At 43.5% G+C, this 22,143-nt stretch overlaps 1 protein-coding gene across 3 annotated transcripts; it reads left to right on the top strand.

Annotated features, from left to right (window-relative positions):
• Window positions 1-77: 77 nt before the first annotated feature.
• LOC112565810 (mucin-5AC-like) lies at window positions 78-17,713 on the top strand. 3 transcript variants are annotated; one of them, XM_025241609.1, is made up of 3 exons: window positions 78-158; window positions 9,724-9,807; window positions 10,294-17,713. In XM_025241609.1, exons 2-3 carry the CDS (start codon window positions 9,761-9,763, stop codon window positions 14,927-14,929), a joined length of 4,683 nt encoding a protein of 1,560 aa, XP_025097394.1. In that variant the 5' UTR covers window positions 78-158; window positions 9,724-9,760; the 3' UTR covers window positions 14,930-17,713. The 3 variants fall into 3 exon arrangements, with proteins under 3 accessions (XP_025097394.1, XP_025097395.1, XP_025097393.1); XM_025241610.1 differs by lacking the exon at window positions 78-158 and adding an exon at window positions 208-297; XM_025241608.1 differs by lacking the exon at window positions 78-158 and adding an exon at window positions 1,927-2,752.
• Window positions 17,714-22,143: the final 4,430 nt, after the last annotated feature.

Below are 22,143 nucleotides of genomic sequence, written 5' to 3'. Positions count from 1 at the left end.
ACAGTTTCCTTCCACAATGCTCGTGACTGAGTTCGTCATGTGACATTGTTACTGCTAAACCTACATGTTGCCATTGGTGACTGGGTAAGTAAGCAGGCGAGTGGCTGGGTGGCTGAGTTCCCGAGAGTAAGGAAGGTATAGACGTTGGAGGAGCAAAGGTACGTGTACATAGATTTAAACTTCTTCAGCTAGCACTCAAAACCGAATACCAAAGACCATAATCGTCAGTTTGTGGAAGTCTGACACTGGGAACTTTAAATTGTTCAAGACATCGTGGAAAGAAGTGTAACCATGAAGGAGACAAAGTTTCTCGATTTGTTTAGATCACAGCTTGATATTTAAACTTACTTTCATTTGACGAGTTTTCTCCTTAGAAATACCCACATATCTTTAAAAAATTAGTTATCATTATTTTTTTATTTATGATTATATTTTTAGTCAGATGCGACCAGAAAAGAATTAACTTACATCTTTCCTTTTTAAAAACATTTTAAGTGTTTTATTTCTAATTATATTGCGCGCGCTCAAACACACAGAAACCGACGATGGAGGTGATTAATGAGTAAGGGCATGGGAAAACATAACTAATCGTTAGCAGGTCACGTTTTAAGACACAGTGGTCAGGAAAATTTAAGGCTCGTAAATAATATTAATGGAAAATCCTAAAAAACGACGAAATTAAGTTTCTTGGGGCTCCATAACATACTGGAAATAAAGAGGCAGACTGGCAATAAAACAAAACAGGAAAAAACTTTACCAGCATCGGAATCCCTATTTCACAAGCAAAAAGAATATTCATCATGCCAGCAATCAAAATGTTGTTGGAAGATAAACAGAAAGTATAACAAGTGAAATAGGAAGCAAACTGATGACTAGCCGAAAAATATTCTGGTTTTTCATAAATCAAACTGATATTGGAATGTCAAAGTAGCTAAATGAGGCAAAGGAGAATATCATAATACGTATAAGGTTCCTCTTGTATACTCAGCAACCAAGAAAGAGAAAAACTCAGAAAGGTCTTAAACAATTATAAACTTGCACTAAACATAAAAAGATCTCTCAACATGCCTGAAGAACTATGGTATACTGTATTTTCATTATCTGCAATGATGGTGTCAAGCTATATTTATATACATTACACAGGAAAAGGGAACAGCCGATGCCAAAAGTAACAAAAAAAAAAAAAAAAGGACATAGTTCTCTTCTAAAGTTGAAAATCATCTAGTCTTAAAATATATTTTAGATGTATAAAAAATAATAATAAATTATCTGCTTCTGCTAACGTTTATTATATACCAAATATACCCCCCCCCCTTCATCCTTTTTTCCTGTTTACACCCCAGATCCCAACCTCTCCGACATTGCAAAATCCCCATAGTGTGAAATAAAAGTATGTAGCAACACCAAAAAAAAAATATTGAATACAAAGATAAAGACAAAAAAGGATGTGCTGACGATGAGAAGAGGGGAGAAGAAAAGGAGAAGAGTGAAGAGAAAGGGAAGAAAGAAGATGAGAAAGGTTTTTTTAATGAGTGTCGTCCTTTCCAAAACTGACAATTAAGTTCTACAATGACTATATATATTCAATACAAGTCGCAGCAATTTCTTTTTTTAATTAAAAAAAACAAACCAAAACAAACAAGCCAACAAGCAAAATCTGAGACATTCATCATAGTTCCTGTCTGTTCGTCAGTTTTTATGAGATCTGATGCAAGTTTTGTAGACACGATGGTCGAGAGAGATCGTCAAGTCGTCAGCACCTATAGGGTCGACAAATGACACGTCATTGAATTCCTTTGCTGGTGTTCTACCCAATCTCCTTCCTAATCTCTAGGCGCAAACTCAGATGAGTGACTTTTCCGATAATAAAACATGAAGATGATGAAGATGATGACGATGACACCAGCACTGTGGAACACACGATAGAATTATCAGGTTCATCTACCGCAAAGCGCCTAACACCTCCAATGTACGTCATTTAACGATGATGGATGTAGGGGGTGTGTCAGTAGGTGGGCAGGAGTGACAACCAGTATTATGGTAGGAGTAATGCGTGTGTCTGATAGTTGCACTAATCACGCATAGCAGACGACCCGACCTGTGTGACGCGACCTTCAACCTTGATATAATGAGGTCAGGGGCGTGTGGAGATTTTTTAAAGCAATTTTTTTTTAATGTCTGCAACTGGTGTGGTCCTGAAATGAAAAACGTGCAGTTCCCAACCTGCTGCTGCAAGCAAGCCTGTTTTGTGTTTAAAGACAGTTTAGCAAACATCTGAGCGGTCATAGTGTGTATTTTTCGTGTCAACCGCTGAAAACCTCCCACAACGCACCGCTTTCTTTGTTCGGCCCCTACTACGCGCTTCCCTGCTAGGTCATGCTATTTTTAGCTGCGGCTTTCCGAAAGGCGCCGGGCGTGCGAGTCGCGAGAAAGGTTGTCGATGTGTAGCACATGTCCGCACGCAGGCCTTAGAACCACAGCAGTGTAACCAAAATACACAGTTTCGTGCACAAAATGTTAGCATCGTATCCTACAGCCATCTTCATCGACAGGAGCTGAAAAGCATCGCCTTATGCACATCCGGCTCGAACATGGAGTTATTCTCCCTCACAGCAAAGTCTCGTCGCTTGGTGGCGCGCATTCTCAAATCTCGTACTGAGGTATTCTGGGTAAAACGTCAACGCCATATTGGTTACATTTACAGGAGTTGCATGCGTTTTCTACATATTTGGCTTCATCCAGCCTTATAAAGGTAAGTTTTAACATCGTTTACTTCTTCTGCATTATTATGCGGCCTAGTAAAGAAATCGTAGACAGTTGGCTACAGTGACAGGTTCGCTGTGTAAGCAAACAAAGCAGGTCGGTGGCCATGTTAGTGTCTTCTGTTGTTTTTCTGCTAACATAGCAACTGCTGTCAATCATTTCAACTTCCGGTTTATATACATCACTACAGCAGAGGAAAATGACATCCATAAATGGTGTTGAAGGAAATAATACCCTGTTATCAACATAATCAGCTATTCTTGCATGTCTTTAATGGGATATAACTTCATGGTTATTTTTTTGAATTACGTCATTTCCCGCCCATTTCCTTCGTTTATATCTTTTTTATCTCTGGATTCAAAGATATCATATTTAAAAACAGTATGCTTTTAGTTAGTAGTGATCTCAGTTCATCGATGCCTGGGAATATTATTGTAAATTAGCTGAGCTGGTAGCATCACAGTAATGTCACCAGTCATTTACCAGTAGTGTCCAGTAAATGAAATGGCAAAGTTTTAAGTAGACTTCTATCGAGTTTGGAGGGCACATTAATTCTCGTGTGCTGAATCGGTCTCAGTTCTCATGCACTCCAGATTGGTCTTACATCACATGCGCACTTCTTTTTTTTTTTCCTTGCAAACAGCAGGCAAATCTTTTGTCAATGTCTTTTTATCTCTTTCTGACATGAAACATAAGCACCAAGAGTACAAGAAGAATAAATGGAAAGGCATTTTAAAGTTGTTTTTTTTTTTTTACACTGAGAAAGTTGGTTAGGGCCAACGCGCCTAACAAAGTTAGGTAACAGTGAAACTAGGGCGGTTATTTCTGTTGTTATTATTGGCGTATTATTTGCAGAGTATCTGGATATTTTTCTGTGCTTATCGATTTTATTACAGTGTATGATGCTTTGCATAGCGATCAGTTCATTATCAGCTGTGAGACCAGTCGTGTACCTCTCCGACAAGTTCTGTTGGTTTTGTTATTTTTTTTTTAAATTAAGCGGAAGTGGTGTCATGGTAATATGAACCAATGAGAACGCACAACATATTTTTTTCAAAACTATGTAAGAGTATGAAACTGTATTATAAAGTGTACTTAATCTACTTCTAATAATTATGTTAATTTGTATAGCGCAATACTTCGGCCAGTAGAAAAGCTCATTGCGCTGAATGTAAAATGCACGAAATAGTTACCAAGATGTAGAACGAAGAACAATGGGAAAACTAGCTGCGTTCCGGCAGTAAAAGGTGATCACTGTCGATTTTAACGGTGACGACTCCTTAAAATGACTTGCACTAAAAAGTATATTTGAAAGACTTAAAAATGCGCACGACCATATTCGTCGGAAACCTACTCTGTTCTCGTTAAAAAGAGTTAAAGATCATCCCCTAAAGTCGTTGGGGATTGAGGTGCTGAAGGACTTCATTGTTCTCGGGGCCAGCTTTATATGATGGTGGTGGGCACCAGGAAACTCTCTAGTCGCAACGGCCAATCGGCGTAAGCTAGTCTGACCGGGGAGGACGCTTGGTCGAAGAATCTCCTTAAATGTTCCTTTTAGGGAGGTCGACTTCGCGGTAGCAAGAGGAACAACTGGCTTACGAACGTGAAGGAGTGGACCGGTCGTCCCATGCAGGACCTGTTCATCGCCCACCAAGTCACACCTCAGTGACGGGCCTTATCGGCTGCCTCGTCTGTCCCCGAACTTGTATTACTGGACTGCTGGCAGACGATTTTTACCATTTAACTGCTTAAACGAGGCATTAGACTACAAAGCTTCCAGTTTATTCACATTTCAGATTAACTACTAAAACGAGGCATTAGACGACAAAGCTTCCGGTGTATTAACATTCTTTGTTTAGGCTCGCCGAGACTAACAGCGGAGAACTTACCAAGAGGCTAAGCGTTGTTCTTGGTAGACAGCAATCCACCTATACACGTCCTTGGTCTGTCCATGTGCTCCCTCTAACCGTTTTAATACCGATTCCTTGTGGCACACTATCTCCAGTTGACCAAGCTGTCAAGTTGATTCTAACCCTGAATAGGGTTGTGGAAGGCAACATGGGAAAGGAGATGAGCATCGTGTTCACTGAAAGGCCTACCCGAGATAAGTGAGGTCTGTAACATCTCACTGAAAGACTGCAAGGTTAGGAAATTTCTTTCTAGAAAATGTTGATATCCTTTGCGCAGATTTGTAGTAAAATGATGGAGACCGTCGAGTGTGTCATTGGAAAGGTGTCTTTTAGAAATCATAGCTAGCTAGCTCTGTGATGCGATGTTTCACGGAAAGCTAGGCCAGTCTCTTTCGATGTTGCCGCAAAGTTACCGCCTGTTTAGTAAAGACATCACTTTAGTGCAAGGGTAGCTGGACAGATTTAGTACAGCCATACTCTTTTTCACATTCAATATGCGCGGGTATCTTCGGCAAATCTTCGTAGATTAAATGCAGATCTCCTTTTATCGTCTTACTTAAATCAGCATACTTAAACTTAAAAATAAAAGAAACCGGGTGAAATACAGATCAAGCTTGCAGGGTGAAAGAGGCGAAAGAAACGGTAAAATTGGGTCAGTCACTCGACACCTCAGTTATGTTGCCTTTATGCGATCTCCCGGTGTTCCCGGGCTTTCCTGTTGTGTTCGCCTCATTCATTTACGTTAATTTTGACTTCTGGCGAACCCATTATTAAAGACACCGGTAAGGAAACGGCTGTAGAGTCGGTCGGATAACCTAATTTTTGTTTTGGCCGGCATGTAAGGGGGCAGGCAGCATCTCCACTGGCCTGTGGGAACTAGAAACTATTGATTCGACGCTAGGTTGCGAGCGACTGGCGTGTTGCATGCAAATATTTTATGGCCGCCATGCCAGTGTATTTGTCTTTTTTTTTTTAATTTGGTGATCGCTTGCTTTCAATGTTTTCAGATTAACCTTAACATTTGACATCTGGCTATTTCAGCCTTCTCCAATGGCTGCTTTTTTTTATTGTTGTGATTATAAAATAGGTGTTGTGTTGTTTCTAAAAGAAAAGCTTAAGGAGTGTTGCTTTGATTTAAAAACTTTTTATAAGGTAAATGTATATTTGACCTCTCCTTACTGCCTACAAAAAAAAATATATATATTTACAGAAGGATGGTAATTTTATTAACACCCTTACACCAAATTAAACTCAGGTGGCATTTCAGATTTCTTAGCATGATTTACTTATAAAATATTGTACAGCAGAAATAAGCAACAGTGTGAGGATCTTATATTAGTGTCCTATCCATTTGCATATGACATCCAAGACTAGGGAGAGAGGGAGGAGAATTTTTAAGAAGTATGAAGATACTGCTACTTAAACTGCAGAAGGGTGATACATATCATGATGTAATCTGATTTATCCATATAGATTGAAATAGTTTAAATATAAATCACTATTATAACATTAATTCTGTTGTAAGTGCAGTTTTCTTGTTGATTGTAATCACTTAGTATCCTTTGATCCATAAAATAAAAGGGATGGTCATCTCCTGTATAATGAAGCAGACTGTCAATAATAAAGCAATGGTCTGGATCCCTTCTAACAGTCAACATTGGTATCAGGATGTCAACAGTGGCTTTCAACAATTATCATTGGTATCAGAATATAACAGTGGTTTACAACAATCATTGGTATCCAAATGTAACAGTGATTTGCAATAATCAGCTGAAGTATCAGAATGCCACAGAGGTTTACAACAAACAGGAGTACTATCAGAATGTCTCAGTGGTTTACAACAGTCAGGAGGGGTATCAGGAGATCACATTGGTTGAGAAGAATCAGCAGGATGCAACTGTGGACATTGTGAAGATATTGAGTTACAAAATATTTATATTTGATATTGCTAGTTTTGTTCTGTACTTAGGTGCATTACAATAAAGTGTCCTGTCACATGAAAGGAGGAGGGAGGTATAGTCTGCTGCCTTGATTTTTAAGTTTTTGCAGTAAACTGGTCATGCATGTAAAAAACTTTGCAAGTTTTCTGTCCTTGTGTGCAGCTGTAATCCAGGACTTTTTCACCAGTTTTACTCTTTACTGAAAAGGATTACATAAAAGTGTATGGGCCTACCCTTTCTAGATTTTATAGAAATATAGTGCATTGTAAAGGTGTGCTTTGACAAGCATACACTGCTTTTCCAGAACGCCCTTGAAAACTGTATTTCATTGGCAAGAATAAATGATGGAAACATTATTGCAAATAATTTATTGGTCAAAAGATTTGAGAGAATTCCAGAGATCCTTTAGCATTGATCTAAACAGAAACCTGGAAAATAAACATTTAATTAAAGGATTCTTGATATTCAAAAGCACTTCATTTAATTGCCCTTTTTATAGGGCTCAGATATGTGACAGTTTTGCATTTTTTTTACGATGATTATATTGTGATCATTTGCCATAGTCCTTTATTGGACAAAACATGCTGGTTAAATCTTAAAGCTAATTTAAGTCAAATATGAATGTAAACAGAATGTAGTCGTTTTGGTTTTCTTGCTCTCTTTAGGGATTTGTAAATGATTTTGCGCTCAGGTTAACCTTCAATAACAAGAGATTATTTGAATAAAGACAAAAGCATTACCTATTCATAAAGGTTGCTTTAATTTTATTTAAAAAAAGTACATAATGTTCTTTGTTAACTTTGTGTAAAGCTTTGGTTTTGATTACAGTGAATAAAGATTTGATCCCTAGAGACAACAGGGGTGGGGGGGGGGGAGGAAACAGGGTTCACAGTGTCTAGGGAATGATGTAATAGGCAAAAGGAAAACTTCCCTTTCTGTCATATATAACTTTCTTGATAAATGAATATCCATTCCTGTCCCAGCAGACCCTCATTAGGTTACATAGCCTCTCCATTTTGTTTTAACTGTTATGGTTATGTTTTCCACAAATCAGACAAGGACTTGGTAAGATAAACATCATTATTTATGTGCAATAACATGTACTTCTAAATATCCTATTGGTGAATGTGAAATACCTTGTGAACCTGTTAAATAGAGATCACCATCTATTATTATGAGGTAGAGATAAAGAATGCATAACTCAGTATCCATAGGGACAGTGAATGCAAAAGGATTCATCATGTCAAAATAAGGGCAGTGGAAGGGTTAGGGGCTTAGCCCTCATTTTCTGCCACCTTTACTTTCCATGATAGATCATATACATTACCCATTTCTGTTAAGCAGCTACCGGGTGGGCAGGGTAACCTTGGCTACAAATCAGTGACCTTATGCTTAACAGACCATACCACTAACCGCTAGCCAGCGAAGAACCCCACCCATTCTGACATATTTCATGTGACAATAAATTTGTCCCCAAGTTAACAAAATCAGATGAAAAGCATTGTTTTCTTTATTAAAGCCTTTAACAAAAAAGCTGTTTGCATTTTTTTCTTTTTACTAGCACTTGTAGAAATCTGTAAGTTAAAGTCCTTTAGTGTTGATTGTTGAAGTGAAGATTGAGTAATCACATTTGTGAAAAACAAGGAATTTTAGAAGACACACACACACTATAGTGCAATGAAATGATTCATACTTCTAAACACATAGTTTCACTTTGTGCGAGTCCAAGCAGTCATTTTGATTGCATCAATAATCAAGCTGAGCATATTTAGAGATACCCAATAACTTCTCTCTTTCTCTCAATAAAATTCTCCCTCCTCACTCCTTTCAGAATGTGTCTTGGCTTGTGTGAGAGAGATGTATGCCATATCTTGTGGAGGAACGGAGTTACCCCCAGAGTTGCCCCTCCTTATAGATCAAATGTCGCCCTCGCCTATTGCCAGGTTAGGTGGAAGTCACCTACCCACAGCCCGCAGTTCGTGTCAAAATGATGTTATGTCGTAGGCGGGGAGTAGGGGTCTGCAATCACAATCTAGGTCTGCCGCATTAGCCCCTCCCCCCCCCACCCTTCTCCTCCACACTTGTCCGTAATGCTAGTACAGTCGTGTAAGGATACTGCATTTCATTGTTAAGAAAAGCGATTGGAGGGAAGTAGAGTGGTGAAAATCGCCTTAAGCAAGTTCACGTTTCTCTTTCGTAATGCATCACATTCCAGACAGGGGCCTGCAAGTCTGTGAGATCGTGCGAGCAACTCTTAAGTGGTGTCTTCGTGGGGAGATTAGGGTTTTGTGTTGGCCGGTGGTCCAGGTTCGTTTCTTGATGTGTCCAAAGCTGTCGCTGACGTATTGAAGATGGGCTGCCTCCACTCGCATGAATGTTGGGCTTGTTACTTTATGGAGGACAAAATTTGAAAAAAAATCGAATAAGAAAAAAACAGCAGCAAAAAGAAGTCATGACCATTATGTCCTCCGCTGTGTATGAACATAGAGCTTTCGACATGCAACTGTCAGCAGGGGACATAACGGCAGTTATAGTTGAACAAGGGTTCAGAGTAGGGTTTTTGATAATTAAGTTCGACGATGATCGCTGGTCCCTCTGAACAAAGTTCAGATCGGAAAGGATCAATCGGTTAAGAATTGATTACCGGAGGCTGTTCATTTTCCTTGCTAGCAGCGCTTTGAAATTAAGACCCACAAAAACGCGGCGGCAAAAAGGGCGGATGTCGGTGAACAGAGATATTTGCTTATGACTTACTATTGCCGCTCCCATTAAAAAAAAAAACAACAACCCAACAAACAACTGTGTGCTTGAGATAGTGCTCTGTGTGAGTGTGTGAAAGAGAGGACAGTGCTAATGGCTACAGTTGGGTTCTTCACAGTAGGTGAACCTCAAAAGGAGAAAGTGTGTGTGCGTGCAAAAGTCTTCTTGCTTTTTAGCCCAGATGGCGCCAGAGTCATTGTTTTCCATCGTGATTCGATTCAGTGTACATCAGTTAGTCATTATAATTGGTCCTTCGTATCATCGTTGACAAGCATGTGAATAGAGAGCGAAAATAGCCATTACCACTCAACAAGACACTTGAGATCCGTTTTCATTGATGAAATGTTCAGGTGATGGCGGGTCGCTGAGGCTGCTCTCGTGTTCACGATGATGGAGTCGCCGCCTACATCCCTCTCCTCGCCTGCTGTCAGTGCGTGAGTACTTTTCTGTCGACATATGCATAGTTCGGTGAGGTGGTGGCAATCAGGGGCCGCAGTTACAAAGGAGAGGTAGCGTTACTAAAGACTAGCAGGACCAAAGTGTTCCATATCTTGTAAGTGAAAACAAGCGAAGAATTAGGCCGGCTGGCAGTATAGAGGTCGCTGCCCTACGTACAATACGCATATAAAGCGAACTCCCAAATTCTGAAATCTTACACTGCGGCTGACACATCCCAGTGTTTGTAAAACTCAGGAAAAAACTTTGTGCCTTTATATTATTTTACCTCTCTCTTGGTATATAAAATCTATATTTCAGATATATCCACCCTGATTTTCCCATGTAAAGGAATTAGAGTTGTGTTAACAAAGATTACCTATTGATAATGAATTTAATGGCCAAATGTGAGCAGAAAATTGTTTAGCACTGAAAACTTCTTACATAATTTGCTTTTGTCTGTTGTGCAAATTTTTAAAAAAAAGGGTGAACACAGCAGCTAAGCTTCAGATCACACCGGAAGGAGGATTGCGATTGGTGACGGACAAAGATGTGCTGGGCAAAGAGGGCAGCGCCAATGGCCAGCAACAGCAGCAACAGCAGCAGCAGTTCTTCGCCACGCGCACACAGGACGGCAAGTGGAACCTTTTGATGGCACCCACTTCTGACCCCTCGCGACTTTTTCTGGTGCAGCCAGCTGGTGGACAACGCTTCCAGGTGGCCACGTCACCCTCGGCAGGCGCCACTCTGCGGTCTGGAGCTCGTCGACTGGACATGCCGGCACGGCGGAGCAGCGCTAGCACCTCCAGCAACGGCAGCAGCAGCAAGGACAAGCAGGACAAACACGCAGGTCACGCCCTGCCGCAGCAGGACTCCGTCGTCATCCCTGTGCCACAGCTAAGGGCCACCTCCGCAAGTCTCTCCACTATCGCGGCGCCGAGGATGTCTGCGGCAGCGGCATCGTCGCCCTCCAGCAAGCCCGTAGCTGTCATGCGCATGGCTACCTTACCTAGACTAGCATCTACTGGAAAACATATGGCAGTTGCTCCGCTGAACAAGTCGTCCGCCGCAGCCCGGCTGTCCCTTAGCGCTGGGGAAGGAAACTCTTCCAGCTCCAAAAGTGGCGGTGGCAAGGGATCTCGGGGCTGCACGAGGATGGCTGTAGCGAGCTCGGGAAATCGCTCCAAGGTGGTGTTGGTCGACTCTGCCACGCTTGAGAAAGCCAACAGAAAGGCATTCGGTGGAGAGGTGGGGCTAAACGTCGCCGTCCCCACATCGGTCGTGCAGGCAGTGCCAGATGGCTTCTCCAAAGGCTCAGGTGCGTCACCTGACAAAGCCAGTCCTCCGAGCCTGACCTCAGTCGCGGGTTCCTCCACGGCTCCCCCGGCCGCCACCATCACAGCTGTAACCACTATCACCACCACGACTGTAACCACAACCACGACAGCCGCCACCACAACGAGCACCGTCGTGACTACTTCCACCACTGATGCGTCTGTTATACCAAGGTCAAGGACGCCCTCGTCCGTTGCAAGTTGTGAAGCACAGACTTCGTCAGCATCTCTCAACCTTATCACGTCAGCGCCGCCAGTGGAGAAGATCTCGCAAGTGAATGGTGGTAAACCCGCTACCTGCCTGGTTAGGGAAACAGAACGAGACAGATATTCACTTTTAGACAACACAGATAACAGTGCCCAGTGTCAGGCAACGGATGTCGCCGATTGGGTGGAAAAGCCGCAGAACAAAGTGACAGAGAACCCTGGCAGAGCGGTTGACGATGAGGCTGAATCACGGCCATCAGACTCCCTTTCGGCCGCCGCTGATATTGGGAGTATGGAGTACAACAGTGAAAGAAAAGAAGCAGCGGACAGTACAGAACCGGGCAGTCCTCAGGCAAATAGTGACGAAGCAGTTGCGAAAAAAGTGCAGGACGCTAGTGGCGTTGACCGTATAAATGTCCCCTTCATGGGCAGGAAACACGGGAGAGCTCAGAACGGACGCACTGACCTTCGTGAAAATGACACTTGTGGAAGTGACATGTGTGTTGCAAGTGAGCCCACGCCTTTGGTTGACAAAAAGGGGGATGACTGCATTGAGAAATATAAGGGAAAGAGAAAGAAAAAAAGAATCAAAGAAATGACCGACAAACCTCTGCACAGAAGACTTAGAGAACGGGCCAAAACGTGCAGTGGCTCCTCCGACCTGAAGAAGGATCAGGCTGGCCCTTCGGACAAGCCTAACGCAGAGGAGACTACTCCTCTACCGGCAAAAACATTTACCTCAGGTAGCCCCGTGGACAATGCTGAGTGGATGACAAGTGATGTTGGAGACACGAAATGGGCTAATTCTTGGGAGAAACCAGTTCAATGCACCTCGGCTTTCGTGGTGCTGGAGAGGCTGAACAACAGGGACATTGCCTTCTTGTGCCGCAAATTTCGCAACGCACGCGTACGTTCGCGCTGCTCCAGACTCTGTCGACTGCAGACTCTGCATTGCCTGTGCAGCCTCGGTCTGTTGAAGTGCGAAGACCGACTTTTGGGCACAACACCCGGACAGCCACCCAAACTGCTGGCCTTGCCGGCACCAGTGAGCTCTGTGAGCAATGTGGTGCAGGACAGTTCCACGGAGAGCTGCAGCGGCATAAGTGGGGAGGAGCTCGAGGGCGACGTAACCAAAGGCAAGACAAAGAGGACAAAAAAAAGGCAGTTAAGAGATACGAGCAAGAAGAAAAGCAAGACAGCGGATAGTCCCCTGGGTCCCCCTGCAAGCTCCAAGGCGCCGAGTACCGAGAGCTCTGCTGAACCAGCCGTAGCGACGGTCTCTACGTCTATGGAGTCAATGAGCTCAACCAACAAGACAAGCAGTGCCACCCAGCCTATCACCGGTCACTTTGTGATAGCCCCCGCTTTCTCTCGTCCCATTCTGCAAGTGACCACCGCCTCATCTGTGCAGGACACAGTGATGCCTACAGGGACTATTCTGGTATCTTCCGCGCCCACCACACTACTGCCATCGTCCGTTTCACTGAAGCAGGCCACGCGCAATTCGCTTTCGCAAGCCATTTCCAAGTCGCTTGCCAAGAGCTCCGGGCAGGCGAACACAGTAGTAGGTGGGGGCGACCAGGTTTCGGCAAGCCTTACGCAAGTACCTCCAAGTGTTTCCTCGCTCTCCTCTTCGGGCCAGCAGATGATCTTCAACCCGAACACCTCTTCGAGTGTTGCCAAAACGTCACCGAACAGACGCCTGGGAGCGGTCGGTGCTTTAAGTGTTTTGCCAGCCCTGGCAGCCAAGCCCACACTCAGAGTGCCTCGTCCCATCAGACCGCCACCGCCCCCACCCACTTCCAGCACGACGTCCTTACCGTCGAGCAAGGTGATCGTCAGTTCCACCAACACCGTCAACAAGCAGTTCTACCTCGTACAGATCGGCGACAAAAGGCTGCTGGTGCCCGTCACCACGGGTGCGACTACGGCCACCTCCGCGTCTGCGATCATGACCACCTCAACCACCACTTCTTCGGCAGCGACGTCTGCAACCGTTTCAGTGCCTGTTTGTCTGACCTCTCCTTCCTCCATCCCTTCTGTGGTCAGCAAGTCAGCCTCGGCCCTTCGACCTACTGTTGTGCTGGCAGCCAGCAAGTCAGGAGAAGAGGGAAGAGCAGCTATTACGCCACCGCCACCCCCACCGCTGCCGCTGCCGCAAACTCTGAGGCCGTTGTCAGCGGTGCCAGCCCTCCTACCAGCCAAGACCTCACTCACCGCTTGCGCTATTGCCCCCAAGCCGGCCAACAAAGCATGGAGTGGGCCTCGCACTATGGCCAGTGGCGATAACCGCGTCATTCTAGTGCCGGTGAACAATGTGCCCTCGCTGTTGCCCCGAGGATTGGGCCTAAGCACGAGCAGCAGTTCTGTTGTGCGGCGCGTCAACATCCTAGGGACACCGACCGGCTCTTCCTTGGCCGCTGCCCTGCGGCCACTCGGCACCACCTCCTTGCTGAAAGCCTGGGCCGCGTCCAGTCTGACGCAGCTCCGGCCCCCGGCCGTCCCAGGCACCACCAGCGGTAAGCGCCCCCCTCCTATGACGGAGGCCGAGCGGCTGGCCAAACGCGCCCGTCTGGAGAAGAAGTACCCCCTCCCCCCCGGGGTCGTCATCAAGACGGAACCTGAGAGCCATGGCTACGGTGATGAGGCGGTAGTCACGACAGCCAGCAGCAACACTTGCATTATTCGCATTGCTTCTAACACTAGTATCGCTGGTGGTGCAAGGCCTGTAGGAGGAGCAGCGGGCGTGCCGTCTCAGGGCATCCGAGTTGGGACGCCCATCATCATTCGAAGTGGCTCGTTGTCGGGCCCGGCTGGGCAGGGGGCCATCCTGACCTTCATGCCAGCCGTTGTGGCGTCGGACGCAGCTCAAAGGAGTGCGGGGACTGGTGCTGCTGCAGTTACCACCACCACCGCTGCTAGAACCTCCACGACTACTACCACGGAATCCTTGTCGCAGTCAGCGGCCTCTATCGTTACCTCTTCCATCTCCTCGACCGGCACCACCATATCCACAACGAAGAGTGCCACGTCGCAGACGAGTGTTCCAGTAACGATAACAGCCGTGACTGGACTTACCCAGTCAGAGCCTGTCTCATCGCATGCCTCCTCGTCGTCGACATTGCTAACAACGTTAGTTTTGCCCACGTCGTCCTCGGTCTCGCCGTCGATTCCTCTGGCATCCAAAACCGCTACCCCTGCACCACCTTCCACTCCCGAGACGATCCCATCGTCAGTTGGCGAACCTCCCTCGTCGTCGTCTGTCTTATCGCCTGCAGCAGCGCCCTCTTCTCCAGAGTCCGGCGGCACGGCTGCCCAGTCGTCTACCTCATCTTCGCTGACCGTGACTATGACCTTGCCCTCGCCTGCCCCTTCACCTCTGGCCTCGCTGGGGGCCATGTGGATGCGGCAGGCGGCCGACGCTCCCGACAACCTGCCCCACATCGACGCCAGCTCGCTGAAGGGGGAACGCGTGCGGCGTCTCCGCGAGACGCTGGACAAGCAGCTACAGAACCTGGGGGACGAGCGCAAGCAGCGAGCGCTACAAGCCCTCCACAAACAGCTGTGCGTCGACGATTGAGGCGCTCGTGCGTTCCTCAGTGTGTGTGAGAGTGTGTGTGACAGAGACAGGTCACTTCCTGGTCAATAATTAGCTGTGATGTCTATTTTTAAAATCAGAGTGCACATTCGCCCAATAATAACTCTTGTTAACACGTGGCGCCATGTGGTAGATGAGAGCGTTGCTGTTACATACTTTTACCTTTGACTTGACACATCTTTATAAACTCTCTCGCACTTACTGCTTTGTTCGTGTGTTTGAGAACGTGTGTAGATATATATATAGATCAGGGTCTTTTTGCTCTACGTCTTTAAATATTTGAATAGTATCGATCTCTCTGTAAAGTGACTGGACAGCTTGAAGTAGTTAAATTTAAGAGCTGTTTTTGTGGTTTCTCTTCGTTGGCAAGGAATATCAAACCTAACTGCTGGTACAAATTTTGAGGTTTGTTTTGCCGAAAGGAGACTGTGTGTGTATGAGTGTAAGTAATGACATTTCATTATGATATTTTAGAGGCGACGCCACCTGGAGTAATCTTAATGGCAGGTATTGAGAAAACAAAGTTTAGCTGCCTGTCTGAATAGCGAAACGCAGGTGATTTCGCAGCGGCTATTTTCACGAGGCGTTTTAACACGATGTCAAGGGAGTCTCGGCAGCTTTATCAGCATCAGCTACGGTATAAACCATTATTATTTTTGTGTCTTTTTCTGTCACCACGTGGAGCACATCATGCTTATGAATAATACTGTTGTTTTAGAAAATGGAAATGAAAAGATTTATAGAAAACGGTAAGGGCGAGACAAAGCAGGTATCAAGTTGAGGGACCAAACGCTATGCTTAATCAACATCTCAAAATATGTAGTCAAACAGGTCGGATACAGATAATGAACCATGTTACTATTATATACATGTAAAATTCAAGTTTACTTTTATAGAACTAATTTTAACGTTGAAAGAACTTTATAGAAACTCAACAGCTTTCGTTTTTTTGTTTTTTTTTTAAAGTGTAGTAATATCAATCACTGTAAGTATTTATAACTGCAAATGATGCAGCAGTATTTTAGGGTTGTTTTTTTTTTTTTTTGGTATTTTTTTTTTAAGCGGGAGGCATTATCAGATAGACATGAACGATAAGGTAAACTTGGGTAGAAGCTTGCTCGTTCCTATCCTTCACTGCATCTTCTAGAGTACTATTAGTGTTACACAGGGTTTTCTAGTCGAGTGTTTGGATTGTGAAACGGCACCGAGATTAGGGAGGTTTCCTTCGGACGGTCTCAGGAGTTTAGTGCCGGTGGGACCAGATAAATGTGGTCAAGCCATCCATTGTTTGTATGAACAAGAGTCGACGTTGAGTTTAGTGAAATGGAGACGAAAGGCCTCTTGACCAACGGGTTATAGGTTACAGATGACAGGGGCAGGGATTTGGTGTCGAGGCGTACATTTGTCACAAGATATCGTTGACAGCGGAAGTATATGTGGCAGCTGGACTAACGTTTCAGGAAGCAATGCAGACCACTGGCATTGAGTATAGAGAAGAAAAAAACGTCCTTCTTGCTGAGAATGAACAAGATGCAATAAAAGATCGATTTGTCTTGACCGCCAGCACGCTTGCGTCGTGGCAGGAATCAAATATTTCTTTGTCTTTCAAATTTGGGTTTAGCGAAAACATTAAAGTCGGGCTCGCTTTTTATGATAAGAATCTGTTCAACATTTTTACAGTTTCGGTTATGACATTTATCTTTTTTTACAAAAACGTGTTTATGTTTAGCCCTCAGGTACATTGTTGATTGATTCTCCCATTTGAAAAAAAAATTACCACATGTCGGTTAATGCTATAAAAGGTTCCAAAGCTATCTTGCAATAAATGATACGTCTTTATTACTGAGCCACATTGGCTTGTGTGCATGGACATGGGGGACGAGGCATATTCAGGCAATATTAAGAAAGTAGTTCGTTTAAAGTTTGAGTGGCAACAAATATGCTTTATAATTTATATACTTTATATAATATACTAATGTTGACCAGATCTGCACTTGTGCGTATGCGAGTGTGTAAAGCAGACTTTATATCTCCCTTTTTATTTTTAACGGTTGATTCATTTTTAAATAAAATAATTCACTTTTTTGCATTAGAGTTTAATGACAAACGTCAAATCAAAATTATGTGCAGTGTGTGCTAAAATATTGCTTAGAGGTGAGCTGTAGAGAACCTGGAGACTTGCTTGAATATCTCGTGTTAAAGTCCATTTAATGTTCTGGTGCTTGTTGATGCTAGAAATCTACCATTGGATTCCTATATAATGTGTATATATATGTATGTACTATTTTTCACAACATTCAGTTTACTTTTGCCAAATAGGGCCCATGAATCGGCTTTCTGCACAGCCGGTGCTTAGTTTCAAAAATGCCAGGAGTGGAGGTTTGCTATAAGAAAAAGACATTTAGCTCAGGAAAAATGTAATTTTCGCCCGTTTTACGACATAGAAACATTGGGAAAAGTGTGAAGACCATCGAAATGATGTCTTGAAGTGAAGGGGCTTGAGAGGCAAAAATTGTGATTTCGCTCTTTTGGATGGAACCTTTGGAATAGTTTAACCTTCGCAGGTCAAAGCCAGTTCCTTGTGCTGTAGTATGCTTGCAATAAACTTGTGTGAACTTCGCGTGTTTTTATTTCGACAGTTCACTTATTACCCCCATGTTGATGCCCAGATCATACGAGACGTGTTTGTAGTAATTGCTGCAAATATTCTTTCTTTTACATGTCAACCAATGATGAAAGCAACTTGAAATAAAAACAGAAGAATTGGCTCGCATGGTATTGTATCTACAGGTGCTGAGCGGTTCGTTCAGATACGTGGATGTGGTGGTGGTGGTGGTGAGAGCAAATATTGCAGCGTGTAGATCACGCAATCACATCCAAAATACACGATTTAGACATCGAAGGTGTAGAACGCAAATAAAAAGAAAAAGGTTTGAACGACAGCCACGCAGAACGAAGGAACATGAGCTTTCTAGGTCAGCATCTTGTAAATAAAGCCCACTGCTGTGATATTGTGCGTGTGTCAGTGTGCTTGAGAGCTGTTTGTCGGAAAGAGCATTCCTTTTGCCCGGTCAAAGGTAATAGACTATGTTTGGTTAGTATATTTTGTTCAGAAATATTTCAAAATTATTTTGAATTGATTTATTTCGTTAACTGGTGGATGGGAAACAACTCCGCAAGCATACTTCAATTTCCAGTTTGACCTCCCTTGGAACACTTTTTTTTGCGGAAGAGACACACCAGAAGAGAGAAACATCGGGCTTGAAAACAAAAGAATCCACATCACCTTTACATCCGGGGCACTCCCTAAATCAATTACAACATAGTCCAATCTTGCAAAGTATGAAAATTACATTCCTCGCACTCTCTTCTGTTCGGCAACGAAGTTCCAATCCTAATATCTAACTTATGACCGCACTAGCAATCGTTGAGTACATTACTCACAGTTCATCGTCCCTCTTAGGGTTGTCACCCTCCACATCTCCAGCCAACTAGAGTCCAATAACATAAATACACAAACGAAGGCCGTACACACTGGTCGTGTCGTTCAGGAGGTTTCCGGGGTCAAAGCGGAGGTACTCCGCGGTGAGTCACGGGACTAACGGTGCTCCAAGCCCAAGTGCTGCTGGTGCTGGACCAAAGGCGATCAAGAAATGGTCCTGAGAGGTGATTCTATCCTTATCCAGAATGGCTCCAGTTAAATCCACCCATACGATTAAAATCTGTAACTTGAGGTTATACCACAGTTCTAAACAATGTTCTCTAATTAACACATCTTTCTCTCATTTGTTCGTGTTTACAACTTTGAAACCTACGAGAGTTCTAATACAATTCCATAAGTAATAACAGAAAAAAAGATGATACATCAATTATTGTTTCGGTCTAATGAAAGGGGGCATTATGATCCCCGGATGTGAGTGTTGGCGATTTAATTGACTAATTGCAAGAACAAAAATAAAAGCAAACAACAAAATTCATAGATTTCTTATCATAACACTTCTCAACCATGGCGTCAAGAAACTACTTCAGTTATTCGCATTATGTTTGATAAATGCATTGCTAATAATTGATGGCAAATGATGATACATCGAATTCGAAATATCCGGTTTATTGCACAATGTCACACGCTGAGACCTCCGATTTCTAACTCTTATTTGACACAAGATTGTTGTCGGTTTCGGATCTCCCCTGAAAAATTTAATTGATTTGGATTTCTGTTCCCTTTCAACATTATGGGACACACTCAGAAGCCTCCAGATATCTCTTGTACATCATTACGGTTCTTGGTAAAACTAGCTTGCTGCTGCATCCAGGTAGGTAACTCTCGCAGGAAAAAAACCGGAGCATGTTAAACATGCGTTACGTCCCTTATACCTTAAACCCGATGTGCCGTCGCTGTCTTTGCACACGACCTGAGGGATTTAAAGTTAGGAACGTTTCGTGATCATTTAAATGTTTAAAAATAAATAACGAAATAAAATTGCTCTTCGCTTCCTGCAGGCCCTAGTTACTTTCTGCCTACTTCCTTCTTTTTTCTTACACGCCTTTCATCCCCTTTTTACTATGAGAGAATAACTTACAATACAGGGTACATGTATTTGCAAGGTTATTTTATACAGAATTTATTAAACGAGATGCTAAGTTATTTTCTGATAAATAAATGACACTACTGAAAAGTTTTAATCATGATGTCTGTCGCTGACGTGGATCTGTGACTTAAAATTAATTCTTTAAAATGTTCATTATCACATGCAATAAAGCTTGAATTTCAAGCAATAATTACACGTAGTGTGTGGGTATGAAATAACACCTTTACAAAAACGAACCCGCTATATATATATATCAAACACTGCACTGTTTATTCATAAATCCTTATAAAGCTAGACAATATATAAAAAATGATTTCTATATAAAACTAAGCTATTGTATGCGTATTCATACAATGTGTGTGTTTATCTCTTCGTTCATCCGGTAGCTCATTCGTTTCTCTCTCTTTCTCACACACACAAAAACACACACACACTTTATTCTCTGACACCTCTCTCTCTCTCACACACACACACAATGAGTCCTTCTCTCACACCCCACCCCAGCAGCCTACCTCCATGTGAGCTTCTCGCGGTTTCCACATGCAAGACTTTCGAGCATCGGCGAGTGTTGTCAGCACGCTACCAGTGAACGATGTCGACATCCTCGCATGTCGTAACACGGACCGCCCCGCGCGACACTTCCTCTGCAATTACCCGGCGCCTACCCTGATGCACCCCAGGCCACCCTCACCACCCCGGGAGAGAGCTTGTCACAGGCGACTCTCCGCTCCGTAGCGGGTTAACGCCGTCCATAAATCTTGGTAGACAAAGTGGTCTTGAGTACCCCTCTCCTCGGATGCTGAAGACAGTGGCTGGAAGCGGAATTTCCATGGGATCAGTTTTAGGTTTTGAAAAAAACCGAGTGATGTTTATTATGCTTTTAAAAAGTTTTTCTTTTTAATTTATATTCATGCTTCCTCTGTAACAAAGTTTAAACCTGAATACTATAATGTCAAGTAAAGTGTGTTTTTCTGCTTCTGAAAAATAGAAAAAAAAATCTGGAAATGTGGATTAGGCTGGTTAGAATGTATTTTAATTGTCAGTCGTCGCGTTTGTTAGACGAATAGATATATTTTTGCTTGGAAGTATTGCTGCAGTGAGCTAAGCTGGCTGACATCACACGAAATAAAAATTAGTGTAGGAAGGTTATGCTTGGCAGACACTTACAAACCTGCTTTTTAATTTTCGCGAGTTTAACCATAAATGTTGTGCGAAGATAAGCTTTTCTGACCTTGTTGAGGATGTCAGTGACCTATTCATAAAGGAAGCACTTTGTCCAAAATGAAGATACATTGCCAGGAATATATAAAGACAACTATAATTTATCCGCCAATATCGTGGCACCACGCTGCATGAAGGAAGCCAGCCCGGTTAACAAATGTCATTTGCAGAGAAAGAACAGCATGCCCGAAACGAGAGCTGAACCTAGGACAGCCAGCCCTCATTGTACTGGTGACAGGCATTCACCGTTACACCACCCGACCGGGTAAGAAGTGGGAGAGGTAAGCACCACTCAGCTCGTCTTCCCTCGACTCATAGACGCACAGAATTTGTCAGGTATCCGATCGCACTACAAACTGTTTAATTAAAACTCCTATATGGAGGTTGCATTCACCCTTGGTGTCACACCACCCGCTTTACCCCATCCCGAAAGCTCTAGGCTCCTAGACTCGCAGCCTATACCCGATCATCGTCAGCCTTATCAAAGACGTGGTGGAAACCAAAGAGGGTAGTCGACACTTCCTACTGTGGATATAGGGGCGAACCTTACTGAGGCAGTCACTTGGGGAAACGAATGAGTTGGTGAGAGTATTATTTGGTCGAGGTTTAAGTTCGAACTTTAGCCATTCTCATACTGAGACTGAGGGCAGTCATTCAACCCAAGGGGAGAGAAAGATCTTTAAAAAGCGAGTAAAGTGCTGAAAGGGTAGTGCATCATCCCTAGAGAGTTCTGGAGACTGCAGACGGTACCTGGTTCACAGAGTTCTGGCGCTTGGGGTCTGCAGGGGTTGGTATGGGAACCAGCGGTACCATGCGTTTCCCAGACTCGCAGCCTCCCCGAATCACGTGACCATTGTGATTTCTGCGCTTGTCCAACACACCGAGACATTTCTTCTCGCAGGCTGTGGAGCATGTTGATTATATTCCCCTTTGCTGTATATTTATAATCATTTAAAATATCAACAAGTCTTTCAGTACAAAATTTCTGAGATTAATTGCTGCTTTTCGGCCCCTACACGAGTGTTATTAACTGAACACTGCAGTGTTGAGCAGCATTACTACATTTTCCACCTTCTCCAGCTTCTGTTAGTATTTTTGAAATTTTTCGTATTTACTAAACTTTTGTTATTTATTTATTTATTATGCAGTTCTGTCAGTCTCTGGATTCTTAGTATATATCTGATTAGCATCACTATTTTTTAACAACGCATTTTAACCGTTGATACTTTTCACCAAAGACATTCCTTCAAAGTTATTAATAAGTTCAAAGTGAAATCATAAAAAGGTCACTGAAACCTGGTTTTGTGAACCCTTGCCATAATTCTCGCACACCCTTTTACCTCTAGTGATTAAATAGAACAACAGACTTCGCATGCAATTCTCGTC

The sequence above is a fragment of the Pomacea canaliculata genome, linkage group LG6 (assembly GCF_003073045.1).
Source record: "Pomacea canaliculata isolate SZHN2017 linkage group LG6, ASM307304v1, whole genome shotgun sequence".
Lineage (NCBI taxonomy): Eukaryota > Metazoa > Mollusca > Gastropoda > Architaenioglossa > Ampullariidae > Pomacea > Pomacea canaliculata.
Note: the sequence above shows the minus strand (reverse complement) of the source record. Positions and strands in the feature narration are given on the sequence as shown.